This window comes from Pipistrellus hanaki, assembly GCF_964339955.1.
Source record: "Pipistrellus hanaki genome assembly, chromosome: 6".
Lineage (NCBI taxonomy): Eukaryota > Metazoa > Chordata > Mammalia > Chiroptera > Vespertilionidae > Pipistrellus > Pipistrellus hanaki.
In genome coordinates, this window is record NC_140508.1 from 81,412,543 (window position 1) to 81,430,368 (window position 17,826).

Here is a 17,826-nt window from a genome sequence, read left to right on the forward strand (position 1 = left end):
TATAGCTATGATTTCCTTCATAGCCACTCCTAAGAATCATTTCTTGTTCTTACTCTTAAGTGGTTTGAAAGTCAAAACTTACCATTGCTGTTATTTTAATTTTTTGATCAGTCCTTTTAAATCAGTGAATTGAAGATTCTGCTTTAACAATAAGTATATCAAAGATATGTTTTCTTTTTGTTGGTAAGGTGGAATTGCTGAGAATCTGGCAGAGAAGTTGATTGGTGTTCTCTTTGAGGTTTGGTTATTAGCTTGTACTCGGTGCTTCCCAACACCTCCATATTGGAAAACAGCTAAGGAGATGGTGGCTAACTGGAGGCACCACCCGGCCGTGGTGGAGCAGTGGAGCAAGGTCATCTGTGCACTCACTTCAAGGTATGTTATTGTCATTGACTTGCCTTCCTTCATCCATCTTACATATTCTGTCTTTCTTGGATTCATGAATACATGGTAAAAAGCCTGTACCTTGTATCTGTTATTGTGATACTTTAGATACAGAACCAAGCCAATTTTATTGTGTTTATATTTTATTATTATTATTATTATTTTTTTAAGTCCTCACTCGATATTTTTTTCCATTGATTTTTAGAGAGAGTGAAGAGGAGGGAGGAAAGGGGGGAGAGAGATTGAGAGAGAGGGAGAAACATTGATATAAGAGAAACACATTGATTGGTTGCCTCCCAAATTTAAATTGAACCTGCAACCCCAGATGCACCCTTGACCGGGAATCAAACTCTTGACCTTTTGGTGCATAGGCCAACACTCTAACCACTAAACACACCAGCCAGGGCAAATGAAGATTCTTCATAATACCATTATTGTACCTAAAAAAAATCTTAACAATTCTTTAATATTAGTTAGCTATTGAATATTCAAATCCCTGAATGTCTTAATATCCTTTTCTTTTTTATAGTTGATTCTATTGAATCCAAAAAAGGTTTAGGTATTGCATTTAGTTGACATGTTTCTTAAGCCTATTTTAAATTATAGTTTTCTCTTTCTCATTTTTATTTCTTTGTACTTTTTTTGGTTGAAGAAACTGGGTTGCTTGTTTTATAATTGTTTCACATTCTGGATTTTCCTGATTATGTCCTACTTGTGTTAATTAACATGTTTCTTTATTACCTGTATGTCCTGTCAACTGGGAATTAGATCTAGAGATTTGGTATGATTCAGGTTTGATTGGGGGGGACAAATAATTTGTGGGTGGTACTCTATATCGGAAGGTAGATTGTTCCTTTTCTGAATTAATAAAATATTTATATCTTTATCAGTATTTAAACTAAATGATGAAGGTTTGAAATATTCTGTTTATTCTAATAAATTTTTAAAAAAATTTATATATATATATATTTTAAGCAATTCTGGTAATCTTGCTGAATGTCAGTATTATAAACCTATTTTTAAATAATACTTATCTTGATTGTAAAAGTCATGCATACTTATAATAAAAAAATTTGGAAGGTGTATGTGGAAATATTCATCACTTACAATCAGTGTTAATAGTTGAATGAATATTTTCTCATTTCTCTTTTTAAAAAAATCAGTTTGAGATTTATTCATTGTACTATCTGTTTTTTTAAATTTAATGTCTGATTTTTATCACATATTTCTTTTTTTCATTAGATCTTGAGATCATATTTTTAATGGCTTTGTAGTTTTTTTGTTATATAAATGGAATTCATTTAATGATTTTCCTCTATTTGCCCTGGCCAGTGTGGCACAGTTGTTGGACATTGTCCCATGCACTGAAAGGTTGAAAGTTCAGTTCTTGGTTAGGGCACTTACCTGGGGGGAATGCAGGAGGCAGCCAATGGATGTTTCTCTCCCTCTCCCTTCTCTCTCAAAATCAATAAAAAAAAACTTAAAAAAATAATTATTTCCCTATGTCTTTTCTTATATTGATGTTGTTACCAGTGTTTTACTTTAAAAATATTGTTGATATAAATGTTCTATCCATTGTCTTATGTGTATATTCTGGTTATTTTATTAAGATCTAATCTCTAGAAGTGTAATAATTGAGTCAAAGGGCTTTGGATAGTTTTTAGTACATTTGGAATATTACTATTAAATTAAGTAATTGAATTGTTGAATTACTTTTAAGATATACCATGAATTCTAAACTTTGTGTAAAGCTATTTAGCAGTTATTATTATGAAAAAATTATGGCTTACTCGGTCCCAGATTGGAAAGAGTGCAGGCTGGGCTGAGGGACACCCCCACCCCCGTGCAAGAATTTCGTGCACCGGACCTCTAGTGTATACATATAAAAGGCTAAGCGACCATCACATCTGAAACAACTGAACAATGACCAAACAGGCTGTGTGGGGCAATCAGGCTGGCAGGGATGTTAGTGAGGGTCAACCAAATGACCGAGCAGCAGGCTGCGTGGGGTGACTAGGCCAGCAGGGGGTTTTGTGAGGAGTGACTGCATGGGGCTACTAGGTCCGCAGGAGGGGCAGTTGGGGGCGACCACACCGGCAGGGGGTGCATTAAGGGGCAACTAAGCCGGGGGGGGGGCAGTTGGGGGCAACCAGGCTGGCGGGGGTAGACAGTTGGGGGTGACTACACCTGCAGGGGAGGCAGTTAGGGGTGACCAGGCCAGTGGGGGGGGGGGTGCAGTTAGGTGCAATCAGGCAGGCAGGCAGGCAGGCAGGTGAGCAGTTAGGAGCCAAAGGTTCCGGATTGTGACAGAGATGTCCAACTGCTGGTTAGGCCTGATCCTGTGGACATCCCTCTAGGTGTCCCGGATTGGAGAGGGTGCAGGCTGGGCTGAGGGGATTCCCCCATGCACGAATTTCATGCACCAAGCCTCTAGTATAATATAAATCTATTATTTATATGATAAAATATAAAATTTATGTGTAGTACTTAGTTTATACTACTTATAACATTATAAATTTAAATAATATATAGTTATATAAAACATACAATTTATAATAGTAAAATATAAATAATAATTTACTATAAACAAATGAATAAATCTTTTAAAATCCTTTTATAAACTAGAAATCTGGCCCTGGACAGTTTGACCGAAGGATTGTGGGTTCAATTCCTGGTCAAGGGCAGGTACCTTGTTTTCAGGTTCGCTCCCTGGCCCCTGGTGTGCGGGAGGCAACCAATCGATATTGATGTATTTCTCTCACATTAATGTTTCTCTGTCTCTTTCCCCCTCTTCCTCACTTCTTCCAATCTCTCTAAAAATCAATGGAAAAAATATCCTCAGGTGAGGATTTAAAAAAGAAAAAAAAAGAAAAACTAGAAATCTGCTTCTAATTTGTCTTATAAACAAGGGTTTTATTTTATTCACTTCAGTGAGGTATAAATACATGTTTCATCTATTTATGTTTCATCTATTTTTCTCTTGTATTTTAATGCTTGAATGTATTGTTCATTCTAGTTAAGAAATGAACTTAGTGGTGTGATTTTCTTTTTCTTCTAGATTGTTACGCTTTACATATGGTCCTTCATTTCCTCCATTTAAAGTTCCTGATGAAGATGCCAGTCTGATCCCTCCTGAAATGGATAATGAGTGTGTTGCACAGACATGGTTTCGCTTTTTACATATGTTAAGGTACTATTAATTTAGTTTTTCATGTGTTCTTTTCCCAGTAAGTATCTTAGGGCAGAAACCATGCTATAAGTTTCCTAATGGATTTCAGAGTGTCAGTGGACCCAAAGTGGACAGCACACCCATCTACATGATGTGCCTTCTGCTCTCCCTGTTATAATAGTAGGGTCAGGGTATGCTCAGCTGTTCTTGGTCTGTACTCTCTAGGAGCATGTTTTCTGTGGCATTTGCAGCATTTTGTTCTCTTGCCTGTTGCTATAGCATAGATGATATTTTTCTAGGAGTTTGTCACATTTTGTGGGGCTACCTTACTCCTCTCTGTGACCAGCACTGATTTGTCAATATGGTTTTCAGAGCCTTTCCTCTAGTAACCTTGTTTAAAATTTTGCTGAGGAATACTGTAAAATTTCAGAGGGATAAATTGCTACTTTCTACAATTTTTTTCTTTCTGATAATTCTGTTCAGTCCAGCTACATTGCTTCCTACCTTTCTCTCTGCTAGCCCTATCTTTGTGCTCTGTGGAACTTCTATTCTATTGTGTACTTGCATATTTTCCTTGCATATCTTTTCTTTCTGATTTGACTAGCCTCATTTTTCTAATTAGTGATTCTAATTTATTCTGTATGACCTTTTTATAAATTAAGGATGTTAACCATTTTCTATTTTTTCCCAATTTGTTTTTCATTTTTCTGTTTATATTTTTAATATATTTTTCTGTAATTTTGTGTTTATTTAAGATTAGAAGGGTTTTCTGTATTCTAATTTTCATTGGAATGTCTGCACTATATGAAATTTTGAAAGGATGTTAGTTGTTAATATTAGTTTTTGTTTGTTTTTTATGTTCCTAGTTTCCTAAGCATTCAAAAAGTTTAAAATTTAAAAATGTAAATGAAATCAGGAAGAGTACTGAATTTTATTTAAATCATATTTTGGTATTTATTTTAAACGATTAAAAGTTTTTTATTTCTTACCTGTTGATGTGATATATTAATTTATATTAATTTATTTCAATATGGAAGTTCTGTTTCAGTAAATCTAGGTTGAATTTGGAGTTTTAACAGGCTTCTCTACTTGTGTCAGATATACAGAGCATTGAGAGCTGTAGGAATGCAGTTTCTATTATCTGATCTATATCCTTTGTTATACATTCTAATTTCAAATTTTTTAAAATCTGTTCTCTAATATTTGTGTACCAGTAAAGTCATTTCAGATTTACATGTGGAGAAGCTGGTATAAGTTTTCTGGTACTGCTACTAAACCCCTCTATCCCACATGATGAATTATAGTTCTATGGATACAGTCTAGTAACACTAGAAGCCCATATACATGGTCCCTTGTTCCCACTTGCATTTAAGAGTCTGAGTGGGTAGGAAAAGAGGTTTCAAAGGGCAGAGCAGTTATAAACCATTGTTTTGTATTTCTTAGCTTATTTCTTTGTAACTCATAGTTAGTGGAAATTCCTTCCAAGTACTGCCTGTAGGTTTAAACAATATTACTTTGAGTTGGAGAGGCCATTTAATGGATAGCGAAGTAGCCCATTTTGAGTAGAAATCTAAATCTATTTTTTAGTGGAAATATTTAAAATTATCTACCTAATAAAAGAATAACATGCTAATTGGCTGTACCTTCATGATGCCCACCAGCCAATCATGAGTTAGTATGCAAATCAACCCAACAAAGATGGTGGGTTAATTTGCATACAGGCCCCTAGTGGTGGTGCGGGGGGTGGGGGGACAGGACACTTGCATCATTGCCTTGGCGACTATGCAGGCATTCTGGACCACCCAAGCTACTCTGGGCCTCTGGGCAGCGTGGGAAGGCAGAAAGGCGGCTCCAGGCCAGAGCGAAGGCACTGCTGCCAGCCAGGGGAAGGAAGGCCCATTCTTGCACAAATCTTCGTGCATCGGGCTTCTAGTTTACACATAAAATATAACTCAAGCCCAAATACCAGTATGTTGTTTTGAAAAATAGGTTTTGAATATATGCAATATATTCATGTACATACATATGAATACAAACAACCCCAATTTTAACATAACTGAATATGTCAGTATTAAAGTAAAAAATTTTTCTTGGAGTTATTGATTTATTTATAATTTTTATTTCATTGCTTAATTCCAAACATATTAGAAAAATATTCATGTATAAATTTAAATATTTTTTAGTCTCATTTAGATTCTCATTCTTTGAACAGGCAGAGTAAGTTCCTGTAAACATACTGCTGTTCTTCTGTAAAGCAGTGCTGATGTTTGAATCCCTAACCTATTAAACCTTTGTACGCCCTAAGTGTCTATAGACACAAGCAGTGGACCTTCCCCACATGCCATACGTGTCTATAGTCGCAAACCTCGCAATCAACTCTGGTCGCCCAATTTTAAAGCCAGTCTTGTTAGTGACATCTCTGGGTTTGTAAAGAAAATTGTGGTAACTTAAATTTGTAAATAATCCAGTACATAGGGATTAAATGGGGATGGTTCCTGTTTTGGACACATGGCAGTTAACTGGTTAAATACAGATTAGTCTCCTCTTTGAATTAAATAGGCACAAACAGCCCTGTTCTTAAAATAGATTGCATGCAGTTTATTGCTAAAGAATCTTTTAAATGTTTAATGAATTCTTCTCTCTCTTTTGATAGTAATCCTGTGGATTTGAGTAACCCAGCCATTATAAGCTCTACTCCCAAATTTCAGGAACAGTTCCTGAATGTGAGCGGAATGCCACAAGAATTGAATCAGTATCCCTGCCTTAAACATCTGCCTCAAATATTTTTTCGTGCCATGCGTGGAATCAGCTGTCTGGTGGATGCATTCCTAGGTGAATTTTGTGTATGTTGCTAGATGTTTGAAGAGCTACATGTAGAGTCTAGTTTTATTTATTTATGTGTTTATTTGTTTATTTATTTATTTATTTATTTATTTTAGAGTCTAGTTTTAGATACTATTATGAAAGCCCAAGAAAAGGATGAACAGATAAATAGATAAAGGATATGAATAAAAGATTTGCAAAAGAAGACTGTTCATTCTCACTAGTAATTCAAGAAAATACAGATTCAAATGTATTGGGTATCATTCTTATGTCTGTCATTAGGAGGCAAGTTATACCTTTTGTGAACTATTTTGAACTGTTTTTCACATTTTAGGACTATGAAAAGTCAGAATTTTTTTTTACCTGTTGAAAGTCAATAATATTTTAATATGTATCATTTTCTATATGTATTTGTTACTATATTACATACATAATATACAGGTTGTGCAAAAGTAGCTTTATAGTTGTAATATAAATAATACAATAGTTAATAAATATTAATGCAAGAATACATTCTGTGTTTTGTGTACTCACAACTGTAAACCTACATTTGCCCATCCCTGTATTAGTTCAAATTAAGTTTGACTGTCATATAACAACTAAAAATACCAGTATTTGAAACAAGATAGTTTACTTACATATGTGTTAAACCCAGGGCTAGGCAGGACAGGGCTGCTATAGCAGTTCTACCATTGTCAGGCACGTGCATCTTGTGGCTTGGCTCTGTATCCCTTCTGCACTCTCATGGGCCATGATGATTGAATGAGTTAGTTCCAACTATCCTCTTCAGGAATATACGAAGGAAGGAGAGCCTACACTTGATTGGTCCTTTTTTTTTTTTTTTTTTTTTAATATACTTTATTGATTTTTTACAGAGAGGAAGGGAGAGAAATAGAGAGCTAGAAATGTGGATGAGAGAGAAACATCGACCAGCTGCCTCTTGCACACCCCCTACTGGGGATGTGCCCGCAACCAGTTTACATGCCCTTGACCTGAATCGAACCTGGGAACTTTCAGTCCGCAGACGGACGCTCTACCACTGAGCCAAATTGGTTTCGGCTTGATTGGTCCTTTTAAGGAGATTGCCAACATCACCCACTTTTCTGTGGTCAGAACATGGCCACATCTAGCTGTAAGGGAGGCTTGAAAATGTAGTTGTTGGTTTTGTGGAGCCAGATGCAGCTAAAATCTGTGTTTTATAACTCAGGAAGAGAGGGCATGGGTATTCGGAGGCTACAACAGTCCCTGCTGTAATCTGTACTAAACATTCACTGGTGTTGCTAGAGGAAGATTTTCTGACCACATATTTTGAACTATGAAGAATAACTCCATTTGTCTTTTCTTAAAGGCATTTCTAGACCCCGATCAGATAGTGCTCCTCCAACACCCGTGAATAGATTAAGTATGCCTCAAAGCACTGCTGTCAGTACCACCCCACCACATAATCGAAGACATCGGTCTGTTACTGTGAATAAGGCCACCATAAAGACAAGCACAGTAAGTTTTCATCACCATTATTCTGTATAATCTGCTGTCCTTTTTAAAAAGTCCTGCTATTTTTTTCAAACTTTTCATGAGTGTGAATATATGTTTGTGTCCTTCTAATAGGTTAGTACTGCTCATGCCTCCAAAGTCCAGCACCAGACATCCTCCACTTCTCCTCTTTCAAGTCCAAATCAGACAAGTTCAGAGCCCCGGCCACTGCCTGCCCCTCGGAGACCAAAGGTTAACAGCATCTTGAATCTCTTTGGATCATGGTTATTTGATGCAGCATTTGTTCACTGTAAACTTCATAATGGGATTAACAGAGACAGCAGCATGACTGGTAAATATTGCTCAAGAAATACGTTATCATTTTTTCTTTTCTTTCTTTTCTTTTTAATCTTTCCTACCTGCAAGATTAATATATATCTTAAAAAGCTCTCTGTCTCTGACAAAGCAATGTCTTGTTTTTTAACCCCTTCCAGCTGAAGTAATAATTTTGGAAGTTTTGCTACCTGTCCTTTTTACGTTTGTTTTATGAGGTTTGGCTTTTGTCTGGTTTTATTAGACACCCTTCATGTTAGCCATTTTTGTTGTTGAATCAAATTTCTTTTAGTAGGTGACCTGGAAGTTCCCTTCATGTCAGCCAGGATAATAATATTGATATCGAATTTATTCAGAAGAAGTGTTTTCTTAGATTTTGACAACCATTCATTCACTAATTAGTATATATAAATCTCAGAAAACTTTTGCTTCATAAGACTCTAACTTCTCAGGTTTTAATATAGAGGAAATTTATTTCATGTGTACCATTTGTTCTGAAACTAAAAAAGACTGGTGGACAATAACTAAACCCCGATAGATTTACTTAGGTTTTATTATAGAAACACCATCTAAATAAAATCTGGTTTATTTTTGTCATCTTTCCTTTGTATTTGGAAGTAATTGCATAGGGTGCAGGATGGGATGTAGGGTACTGCAGAATGTACTTGGGAGGACTGTTTATGACATAGCTTATAGAGCTGAATAATAATAATGGCTATCATTCATTGAGCTGAATTGCTCTCTGCCAGGCACTGTGCTACCTGCATTAGTGAGTGTATTGGTTGTTTGGTAAGAAAGCACTTTTCCACTGGGGTTGGAAATAGCTTGATGCAAAAGGAGGCTTAATTGCATTAGTTTATGCCTCTCTAGGGAGAATGTTAATTCCAAAGATAAAACTAGCGGCCACAAGGATCTCTGCTTTCTTTCACAAATGCATTTTTACCTATTTGTATAATTTCAGAAGTAAGGTCTATGTCTGTTAGCATTCTATACATATAATTATTTTGGATATTCTTACAGATCTTTTATATAATTTAAAAAAGTTGTGACTATAAAGACATTTTCAGGAATATAATTTGAGATTGCATGGTTGAGTTTAGGGATTCCTTTGTTTATTTTATTCAAATTTAGACACTTTATTTCCTGCCATTTTCATATTATCTTTTATTTACAAGTTTAAAAGTGGTGTTTATTTATGGATTAGTAAATGTGCTTTTGATGACTAAATGAAAACTTAACCATTTTTGGCTTACATTTTCTTACATTCATGTGCTTATATTTTTAGTTTTCTGAATTATGTTTATATTTATTAATTTATATATTCTAGAATGAGTCAGACATATTTTTACTTTTATTAAGATGCAATTCTTACAGTGTAACTTTTGGGTATCAAGCTGTTGACACTAAAATCCCTGAATCCAGAGTGGTTCAAGCAGCTACCTCCTTGGTGGGCTTGCGCAAAGGGAATTTATAGATCTTCCAGCTCTCTAGGGATTTTGTAACAGTTTTGCTCACCCTCTTGTTCCAAAAGATACAAGTCAGAATTCAAATCATATGTGGGCAACAAATTCTTACTTTTAACTCTTACCATTTTCCCTGGTGGGGAAAGGGTAGATGGAAATTGCTCTTCCCTGATTGTGTTCAGAGATGAGAAAGGCTGTTCCATTACCCAGGAGACTGGAGGTGTCCAGATAATTGAGTGGGCTAGCATGCTGTTGGGCGCCTCTTTTGAGGTCCCAGGGGTGGTGGGAAGTTTGGGAATACTAAAACTGTTAGTCTGTTTTCTAAGTACTGGCTGTCATCAAGGAATTCTGCCATGCAGTTCACCTCTAACTTAAAATGTTTGCTTCTATGAACTGGTTAGCTTTAGGTTTACATGACAATACACTGTACTTTGTAAAAGTAACATTGAGCTGGGAAGGGTTAATGAATTAAAATTTTAATGCACGTTATGGGCAGTTCAAAACCTCAATTCTTTTGTAGTTGTGTAATTTTCTTTGTTCATTTCTTTTGCATGATACAAAAATTATAATTTTGGATCTGAATGCACAATTTCCTATGTTTTTGAACTAGCTTGTGGTATCATAAAGCTTAAAATCTATTTTTTAAAAAGCTAAAAAGCTTCTTAACTTACTGTAAAATTTCACCATCTTTAAAGTATTTTATAATTACTGCTGTCCTTTGATTTGTTTCCATTTATTTCTATTATCTTGCAGCATCTTTTATCCAAATTCTTCTTTCTTATAAATCTTGTAAGTAGGAACCAGAAGCTTCTCCTTAATTGCAGTCATGTTTTTATTTTTTCATAATTCCATTAAAAAATTTGATTGTCATTGTCTCTTGTAGTTTTTGCACTTGGGAAGAAAAATACTTTTCTGTGTTTTGAATGGGGAAGATTGTTGGCAAAAGCAAATTAATCTGCCTGAATCAGTCCCATTATTTCTGTATACTAGTCTGGTCATGTCATGAATTCCAGGATTTTGCACTAACTGTGTTTTGGCTTTTTTTTTTTTTTTTTTTAAGCTTTAAGCTTATTTTTATACAGATTTAATGTTTGATTTGTATGCATTTTGCATGTAGTGTTTTTTAAATGTATTATTGCTGGATAGCTTATTCAGGACTAAAAATGGCTCATGGGAAGTTGCATAAAGATTTTTACTTGACTCTGCATTCTATTAAAAATATTACCAAATAATTTAAACATTTCATGTAGAGTGATAAAAGATTTCAGAGTGGTTTTCAATACACTGTGAAATCTTTTATTGAAAATAAAAGCAACTTTCGAAGGGCTTCTGTTTCAGTGACAATGAATGACCATCCATGATAATCTTTCTTACCAATCGATTTTCTGATTTATCAACCTCCAGTTATCTGCTGTCTGTGGTTGTTAAAATTCATTCTCATTTTGCTTGGTTGGGCGATTCTTTGGTGTGTGTTTTGGAGTTGGGTGGGTGGTGGGAATGCTCTTTCTTCCTACCCATTACTCATCCTTACTTTGCCCTCTCCCTAAAATATAGAGACTGGCATGGGATTGCCCATTCAGTAATGATGTTTGTCTGGGGTAATGTGGAAATTGCAGTAGCTATTTGTCTTAATGTTTAAGCATCTTTCTATAGGAAATTAAAAACAGAATAAGTAATAGAAAAGCCAAATTCTATGTTATGTATCTGTATCTGAGTACAGATATATACAAATGTACTCTGATGATTGAAAATTCAGTTGGAAAATACTTCTAGTAGAATTTGTTAAACTGACAATACCACTATAGATGAATGTTACCCATTTTCCAAGAAGATTACAGAGAGCCCTTAAAAAAATTAAGACATAGTTGCTAAATAAAAGAATTATTGGATTTTATTCAAGTAGCTATTTAATGACACCAACATTTGATCTTTGTGTCCAGGGTCCCATGAGCCTACTTGCATATTGACAAATATAATAAAACCCTCCTTTTCTCTCCCCAGCCATTACAACACAAGCTAGCATGGAGTTTCGACGGAAGGGGTCACAAATGTCTACAGACACCATGGTTTCCAATCCTATGTTTGATGCAAGTGAATTTCCTGATAACTATGAAGCAGGAAGAGCTGAGGCTTGTGGGACACTGTGTAGGATTTTTTGTAGCAAGAAGACTGGAGAAGAGATTCTGCCAGCTTATTTATCCAGGTCTTAGAATTTTTTTTATTTTTTCGTTTATGTAGTTTGGGTAGTGAAACTGTATTGTAGCATGCCTTGATAGGCTGAATTGATAAGTAAATGTTGGCTTGAAATACCTGAAAATGTCAGTAAGTAATCAAAATTTTGCTTGAAATCTTTAATTTTTACTTGCCTTATTAGATTTGGTAAAGGCCCTTAAGATCCTTTTAATTTTAGAACTATTATTCTATTTTAGCTGACTTATAATTATGGAGAGATTTGGAAGGATTATGCTAATTTTTAAATTAATTTTAGCACAATACTAGACACTGTAGATGGTTCATAGACGTCTATGAACCATCTACAGTGGAGCTTAATTTCTCGAGTGAGCAAAGCCAGTTACAGAAGTTACAATGATCCAGTAGTAATAGGAAGTTGGTAGGAGAAAAGCACAAGGTGCTGTCACCATTCAAAGGAAGAAGCAGCATTCACTTACCCTGGAGGTTCACAAAAGAGTTACAGAGGATTGAAAGATTGTGCTGGGAGTTAAAAAAAAAAAAAGATGAGTAGTATGAGCAAGTTGGGTAAGGTCATCTTATCCAAATTTATGACTTCAACAAATTTTTGTGAATGGCTCTGCCATCCATTCAGTTAGTTGCTCATGCCAGAAACTAGAAGTCATTTTAGACTCCACTTCTTTTCGGGTATATCTTTTGTTCGTCAACCAGCTCCTGCCTTCCTGCTACTTAATGCTCTTTCTATTCTCTCCACTTTGTCCCAACCATGACACTTTAGGTCTTTTACATTTTTATGAAATTAACTTGAAATGGCCTATTTTTATTGCCTGTCTCAACTAATTATTCGCACAGCTGCTGAAGTCACGTTAATATCAACAAGAGCATTCAGGTGTCTGTGTATCTGCTAGGTTCTTAGGAGAGAGGTTTAGATGGACTAACAGAGGGAACAAAGCATATAGATATAAAACAGAATGGTATATTCAGGATACTAATCCGGAGTATCTTTTTTTTAAATATATTTTATTGATTTTTTTTTTACAGAGAAAAAAGGGTTAGGGAAAGGGATAGCGAGTTAGAAACATCACTGAGAGAGAAACATCAATCAGCTGCCTCCTACACACCTCCTATTGGGTGCATGCCAGCAACCAAGGTACATGTCCTTGACTGGAATCGAACCTGGGACCTTTCAGTCCACAGGCTGATGCTCTATCCACTGAGCCAAACTGATTAGGGCAGGAGCATCTTCATGGGCTCTTAGTTTTAGGAGTATCTTAATAGGCTCTCAATATGACTTAAGCAAAAGGAAAATCATTTATGATAAAGTAGTGCTATTTAATACATTCTAAGGTCTGGAAATGCAGCAGTGCCTCATAACAGGCAGGAACCAGCATCTAGAAAGTGTTCAAGGACCAAAATGGGTTTTTCTCCTTTCTGAATTTTCTGTCTTTATGGTCTTCAAGAACTGCTTCATTGTTCTCTGCAGATCATTTTCTTATATCGCAGTATTCTTCTAAGTTCTGTTTCCCGTCCTTTGTCTAGGTGACCAGCAGGGCCAGTTAGCATCTCTAAATCCTAATTTCAAATTCCTGAGAAAGAGAGTCTGATTAATCAGGTGTCTACCTCTGGTCTAGACATCTATAGCTGTGGGAGTGAGTCGCATGGAATGCTGGCACTCCTTGTGTGGGAGGGGGAACATTTCTCAGGAGGGAGAATATTGGTTGGGGAGATTACACAAATGGTGGCAGCAGCAGGAAGGAAGCAGGTTATGGCCATGGCTTTCTGTCAGGTCCATAAGACCGGATGGGACCAACCAAAAGAGCAGATTTGTGAGGGGGCCAATGATGAGCTTAGTTTTGATTTTGAAGTGCCTTTGAGGTGTTTTATCAACAAGTATTTACACCATACACTGCACAAGGATTACTGGAGTACATCAATAGACATGTCTTGCCCTCAGGTATCCAGTATACTTTTGGCTCTTGAGCTCAGGTGGGAGGTATGGGGTAGACACTGAGTTGATTATATTCAGTGGCTTAAGTAGTGTTTAAAACCAGGCTAGGGGAGAGACAGCTTAGAAAATTATCTAAGGTTGGCAGTCTGAGGAACAGCATGACTGGAAGGCAGGTGGAGTAAGAGAATTTATTAAAGGCAATAACCACAGGTCAGAAGAATAAGTAGAGAAGCGAGTAATCAGAGGTTTGAGTGCTTTAAAAGGCAGAGTCAGTTAAGACTTAGACATGTCTTCTGGTTTTAGCAATCAAGAGGCCTTTGTTTATTTGCTAATATGGTTTTAGTTTGGTTCTAGGGAGAAAGGATGGGTTGAAATGTGTTGAGCAATGATCAGGAGGTGGGGAAACTGTTTTGGAAGAGTTTTGCAGAGAGGAAAAGGTGTGGCATAGTGGTAGAAGAGTATACCAGTATAGTTGCTCTTGAATGATGGAAGATTGAATGCTTAATTGATTGCAAGTTAGAGGAGCAGGTTAAAAGTAAGGTATACTCAATGTAAGGTATACTTTAGGTATATTCCTATACGGAGTCTTGTATCATATTATGATGAATGCAGGATTGAATGAGGTTTCTTTCTTTGTCTTTACCAAAATTATGGGTCACAGAGAAAAAGGCTCATTTTTCAATACAGTATTTCCTCCAATTTATTGATAATTATGCAGTCATTTGCTTTGCTTTGGTTGTTTTATTTGTAGGCACCTGTAAATTTGAGTTGTAAGGCTTTAAAAGGTATAATAAACAATAATTTTTTTAATTAGGAAAGATAACTTGGTTCTTAGTGTTTTTTATTCAGAATTGTTCTAACTTCAGTCATACCTTTAAAGGTTAGAAGTAGTGAATAGTGCAAAAAGACTTTAGGGTGAGTTTGTAGAAAATATTAATAGTTATGGAAACAACTGACCAGCAGTTTGTTTAAAATTTTTTTCTTGCTTTCCTAGATTTTACATGCTTTTAATTCAAGGTTTGCAGATAAATGATTATGTGTGCCATCCTGTCTTGGCCAGCGTTATTCTAAACTCCCCTCCTTTGTTCTGCTGTGACTTGAAAGGGATTGATGTTGTGGTTCCTTACTTTATTTCAGCTCTTGAAACCATTTTGCCTGACAGGTAAGTTGTCATTCTATATTAGCATATCATTTGTTGGGTTTGGCCTGGTCTGTTTTGGTGGTTCCTCCCCAGTTTCCTAGTTTATCATGTCCAGTTGTCTTCATAGCCTAAGGAGATTCAGGCCACATTAAATGAGTATAGAATGTCCAGACCCACCTCATCCCTGAGCTCCTTCAGTTCAGATTTGTCCATGGGCATGTTTAATCTTTCGTGGCCTGGTTTGGAGGCGGAAGAGCAACCCCAGCCTAGAAGTCCTAAATATTGTAGAGTAGGCCTTACATTTAAAATCAGACAATCAGATTCTAGTTTAATTCTGTAACAGCAGTTTAAAATGGACACACACATTATAAAATATAAACTCAGTGGAAAGTAGGTACTGCATTCTTTATGAAACCAGACCCAGTGCTTGTATTTGTGAAAAATTGGCTTAATGTATATTTGGCAATAGCTAAAAACATACTTTAGTTTGGAAATACTAATAGCAATTTTTTTTTTCAGAGAACTCTCCAAATTCAAAAACTATGTAAATCCAACAGAATTAAGAAGATCTTCCATTAATATTCTGCTTTCTTTGTTACCCCTCCCTCATCACTTTGGCACAGTCAAATCTGAGGTAATATTTTATTAAATTTTTAAAAATATTCTGTGTTCTGTTTTGTGTGCAAATTCAAGTCAAATTATTTTTTAAAAATGGAACAGGAGCTTTTAAAAACATTTTTAAAAGAACTTTAGTGAATCAAAAGAGTTGATACGTTGTGGAAATTTCTTCTGTTAGCGAGCGTGCCTCACCTACCATTTCAAGGGGTGATAGACTGGTGACATCTGCTAACGTAGTATGCTGTTGAGTTAGCAACAGACCTAGCACCGTGGCTAATATCAGTCAGACTAAAAGCCTTGTTTGTTAGACTGATCTGCTCTTTGTCCACTGTATCAGTTTTTACAAGGGCATAGTGTGCCACAGCAATTAATGTTAAATATTATTTGTTTCTTCCGTAGGTGGTTCTGGAAGGAAAGTTTAGTAATGATGACAGCTCTTCTTTTGATAAACCAATAACTTTTTTGTCCTTGAAGTTGAGACTTGTGAATATACTAATAGGTGCCTTGCAAACGGAAACAGACCCCAACAACACTCAAATGATATTAGGTTTGTGTTCATATATTGTTTTTGTAAGTGAAAAACCAGATAATTTTGACCCAGACATGCTGAGGAAGCAGTGGTTGGTGATGGGAGGCTAAGTCTAATATAGCTCTACTTATTCTGAATCAGAAGCAGAATTTGTTTGCTTTTATATGTGAAAAATGTAAAGGAGTGAGATGAGGTGAGAAGGGCATTTGGTTGTCTTGGTAAGTCATTTTTGCTTAGTTTTATCTGTGTTTTTTGTTTTTCTCTTTCTATCTTGTCCTCCTCTCCTCTCTCTACCCTCTTCTCTTTCCCTCTCCTTTCTTCTGTTTCCTTTCCTCCCCTTTCTGTCTCTTCCTTTTGCCCATTGCGTGCATATGAAAGTATTTTGAGGTGTGTGTAATTCTGGAAGCTGTGTCAGAACTCTGCCAAGAGGAACATGAAGAGTAGCTGTGCTTCCTCCCTTTTTCCTTATTGTTTCCTATTATCTCCTAGTCATATTGCTTGCCTCTTAAATGGCTCCTCATCACTATGGCCACTGGCATATTTTAAGTCCTCATTACTCATTTTAAATCCTCATTATTCTCAACTTGATTATTGCAACTCTTCCTTACTGTGCTTTCTGGCATTCATCTAAACAAGCCAATAGGGAAGAATTTGAATAGGCAGAAATGATGACAGTAGTGGTTGGAGTTAGTGCTCAGGAAGGATACTATGTTATATAGTGTGAAGGTGAGATCAATAGAGAAGAGTAAATCCTTTCATTTTTGGAAAGGAGTTGAAGGAACAAAGGTTAAATCTCAATTTGAAAGACCCTTTAACTTGTATGGTTCTCTGTTTTAAGTTATTCAAATAACATATCACTTGAAATCAGATAATTTCTGTGGTTGGTTAGAGTATTTAGTTTTGCTTTCCCCTTGTTCTAAAGAACTCACTTATACATTCCAAGGAAGAATCAATTAGCATTCTTGCCATAGATTGGCAAAGCTGTGTCTGTTCTGTCTTTATTCATTGTGGACAAGAGTACTCTCTCACTGGGATGAGAAAGCAGTATGCTAGGCTCACCATCTTGTTTCTGTCCTAGCCTTTCTAGGGCTTTGAGTTCCTTGATGATAAATACATTATATTTTGAAGGCACCTTGCCTTCAGCATATGTAGCCATGGGCAAGCCCTGAAATTGAGATGTTAATGGTTGGTCTTTCATTAAAAAATATCTGATAATGGTCATTTTTATATAAAACAAGTTTGACCTTCAAATTTATTTTAGAAAAATGTTTTAAAACTTTGGGGACAGATCAGAATTAGAGCATTTTCATGGAGTATCTTTTCTGATCAGTCAACAGATTTATTGGTAACTTTATGGAAATTTCAGGAACGCTCCATTAAAAATCATATTTCTGCTATTAATTGAGTTATTTTAGTATTCTTGTCATGTATTTAAATAAAATGCTGTTTTTTTGTTTGTTTGTTTTTTGCTCTTGCAGGAGCAATGTTAAATATCGTTCAAGATTCAGCACTTTTAGAAGCCATTGGTTGCCAAATGGAAATGGTAAGATTACCACTTGTAATCTGTCAGAAACTAACAACTTCTGATTAAATTTCATTCTCAAATATCTGTCCTCGTGATTTTTAAAGGCATTTATTTGTAAATTCAGCTTATTGTTGCAGAAGGATTCTATTTTGAAATATCAGATATTTTGAGGCTTCTTACCTTTCAGTACCTCATCAACTATATCTCAGGTTCCTGAGAGATACTGCCTG

At 35.8% G+C, this 17,826-nt stretch overlaps 1 protein-coding gene across 2 annotated transcripts in view; it reads left to right on the forward strand.

Annotated features, from left to right (window-relative positions):
- The window catches only part of RALGAPB (Ral GTPase activating protein non-catalytic subunit beta), a 70,546-nt gene that overhangs the window by 15,709 nt on the left and 37,011 nt on the right, over positions 1-17,826 (forward strand). For both annotated transcript variants that reach the window (XM_084887984.1, XM_084887985.1), the window contains exons 5-14: positions 189-375; positions 3,443-3,574; positions 6,207-6,385; positions 7,725-7,873; positions 7,985-8,201; positions 11,647-11,848; positions 14,778-14,945; positions 15,444-15,558; positions 15,942-16,089; positions 17,550-17,614. In XM_084887984.1, coding sequence (XP_084744110.1) covers positions 189-375; positions 3,443-3,574; positions 6,207-6,385; positions 7,725-7,873; positions 7,985-8,201; positions 11,647-11,848; positions 14,778-14,945; positions 15,444-15,558; positions 15,942-16,089; positions 17,550-17,614 — 1,562 coding nt within the window. The remainder of the gene's footprint in view (positions 1-188; positions 376-3,442; positions 3,575-6,206; positions 6,386-7,724; positions 7,874-7,984; positions 8,202-11,646; positions 11,849-14,777; positions 14,946-15,443; positions 15,559-15,941; positions 16,090-17,549; positions 17,615-17,826) is intronic.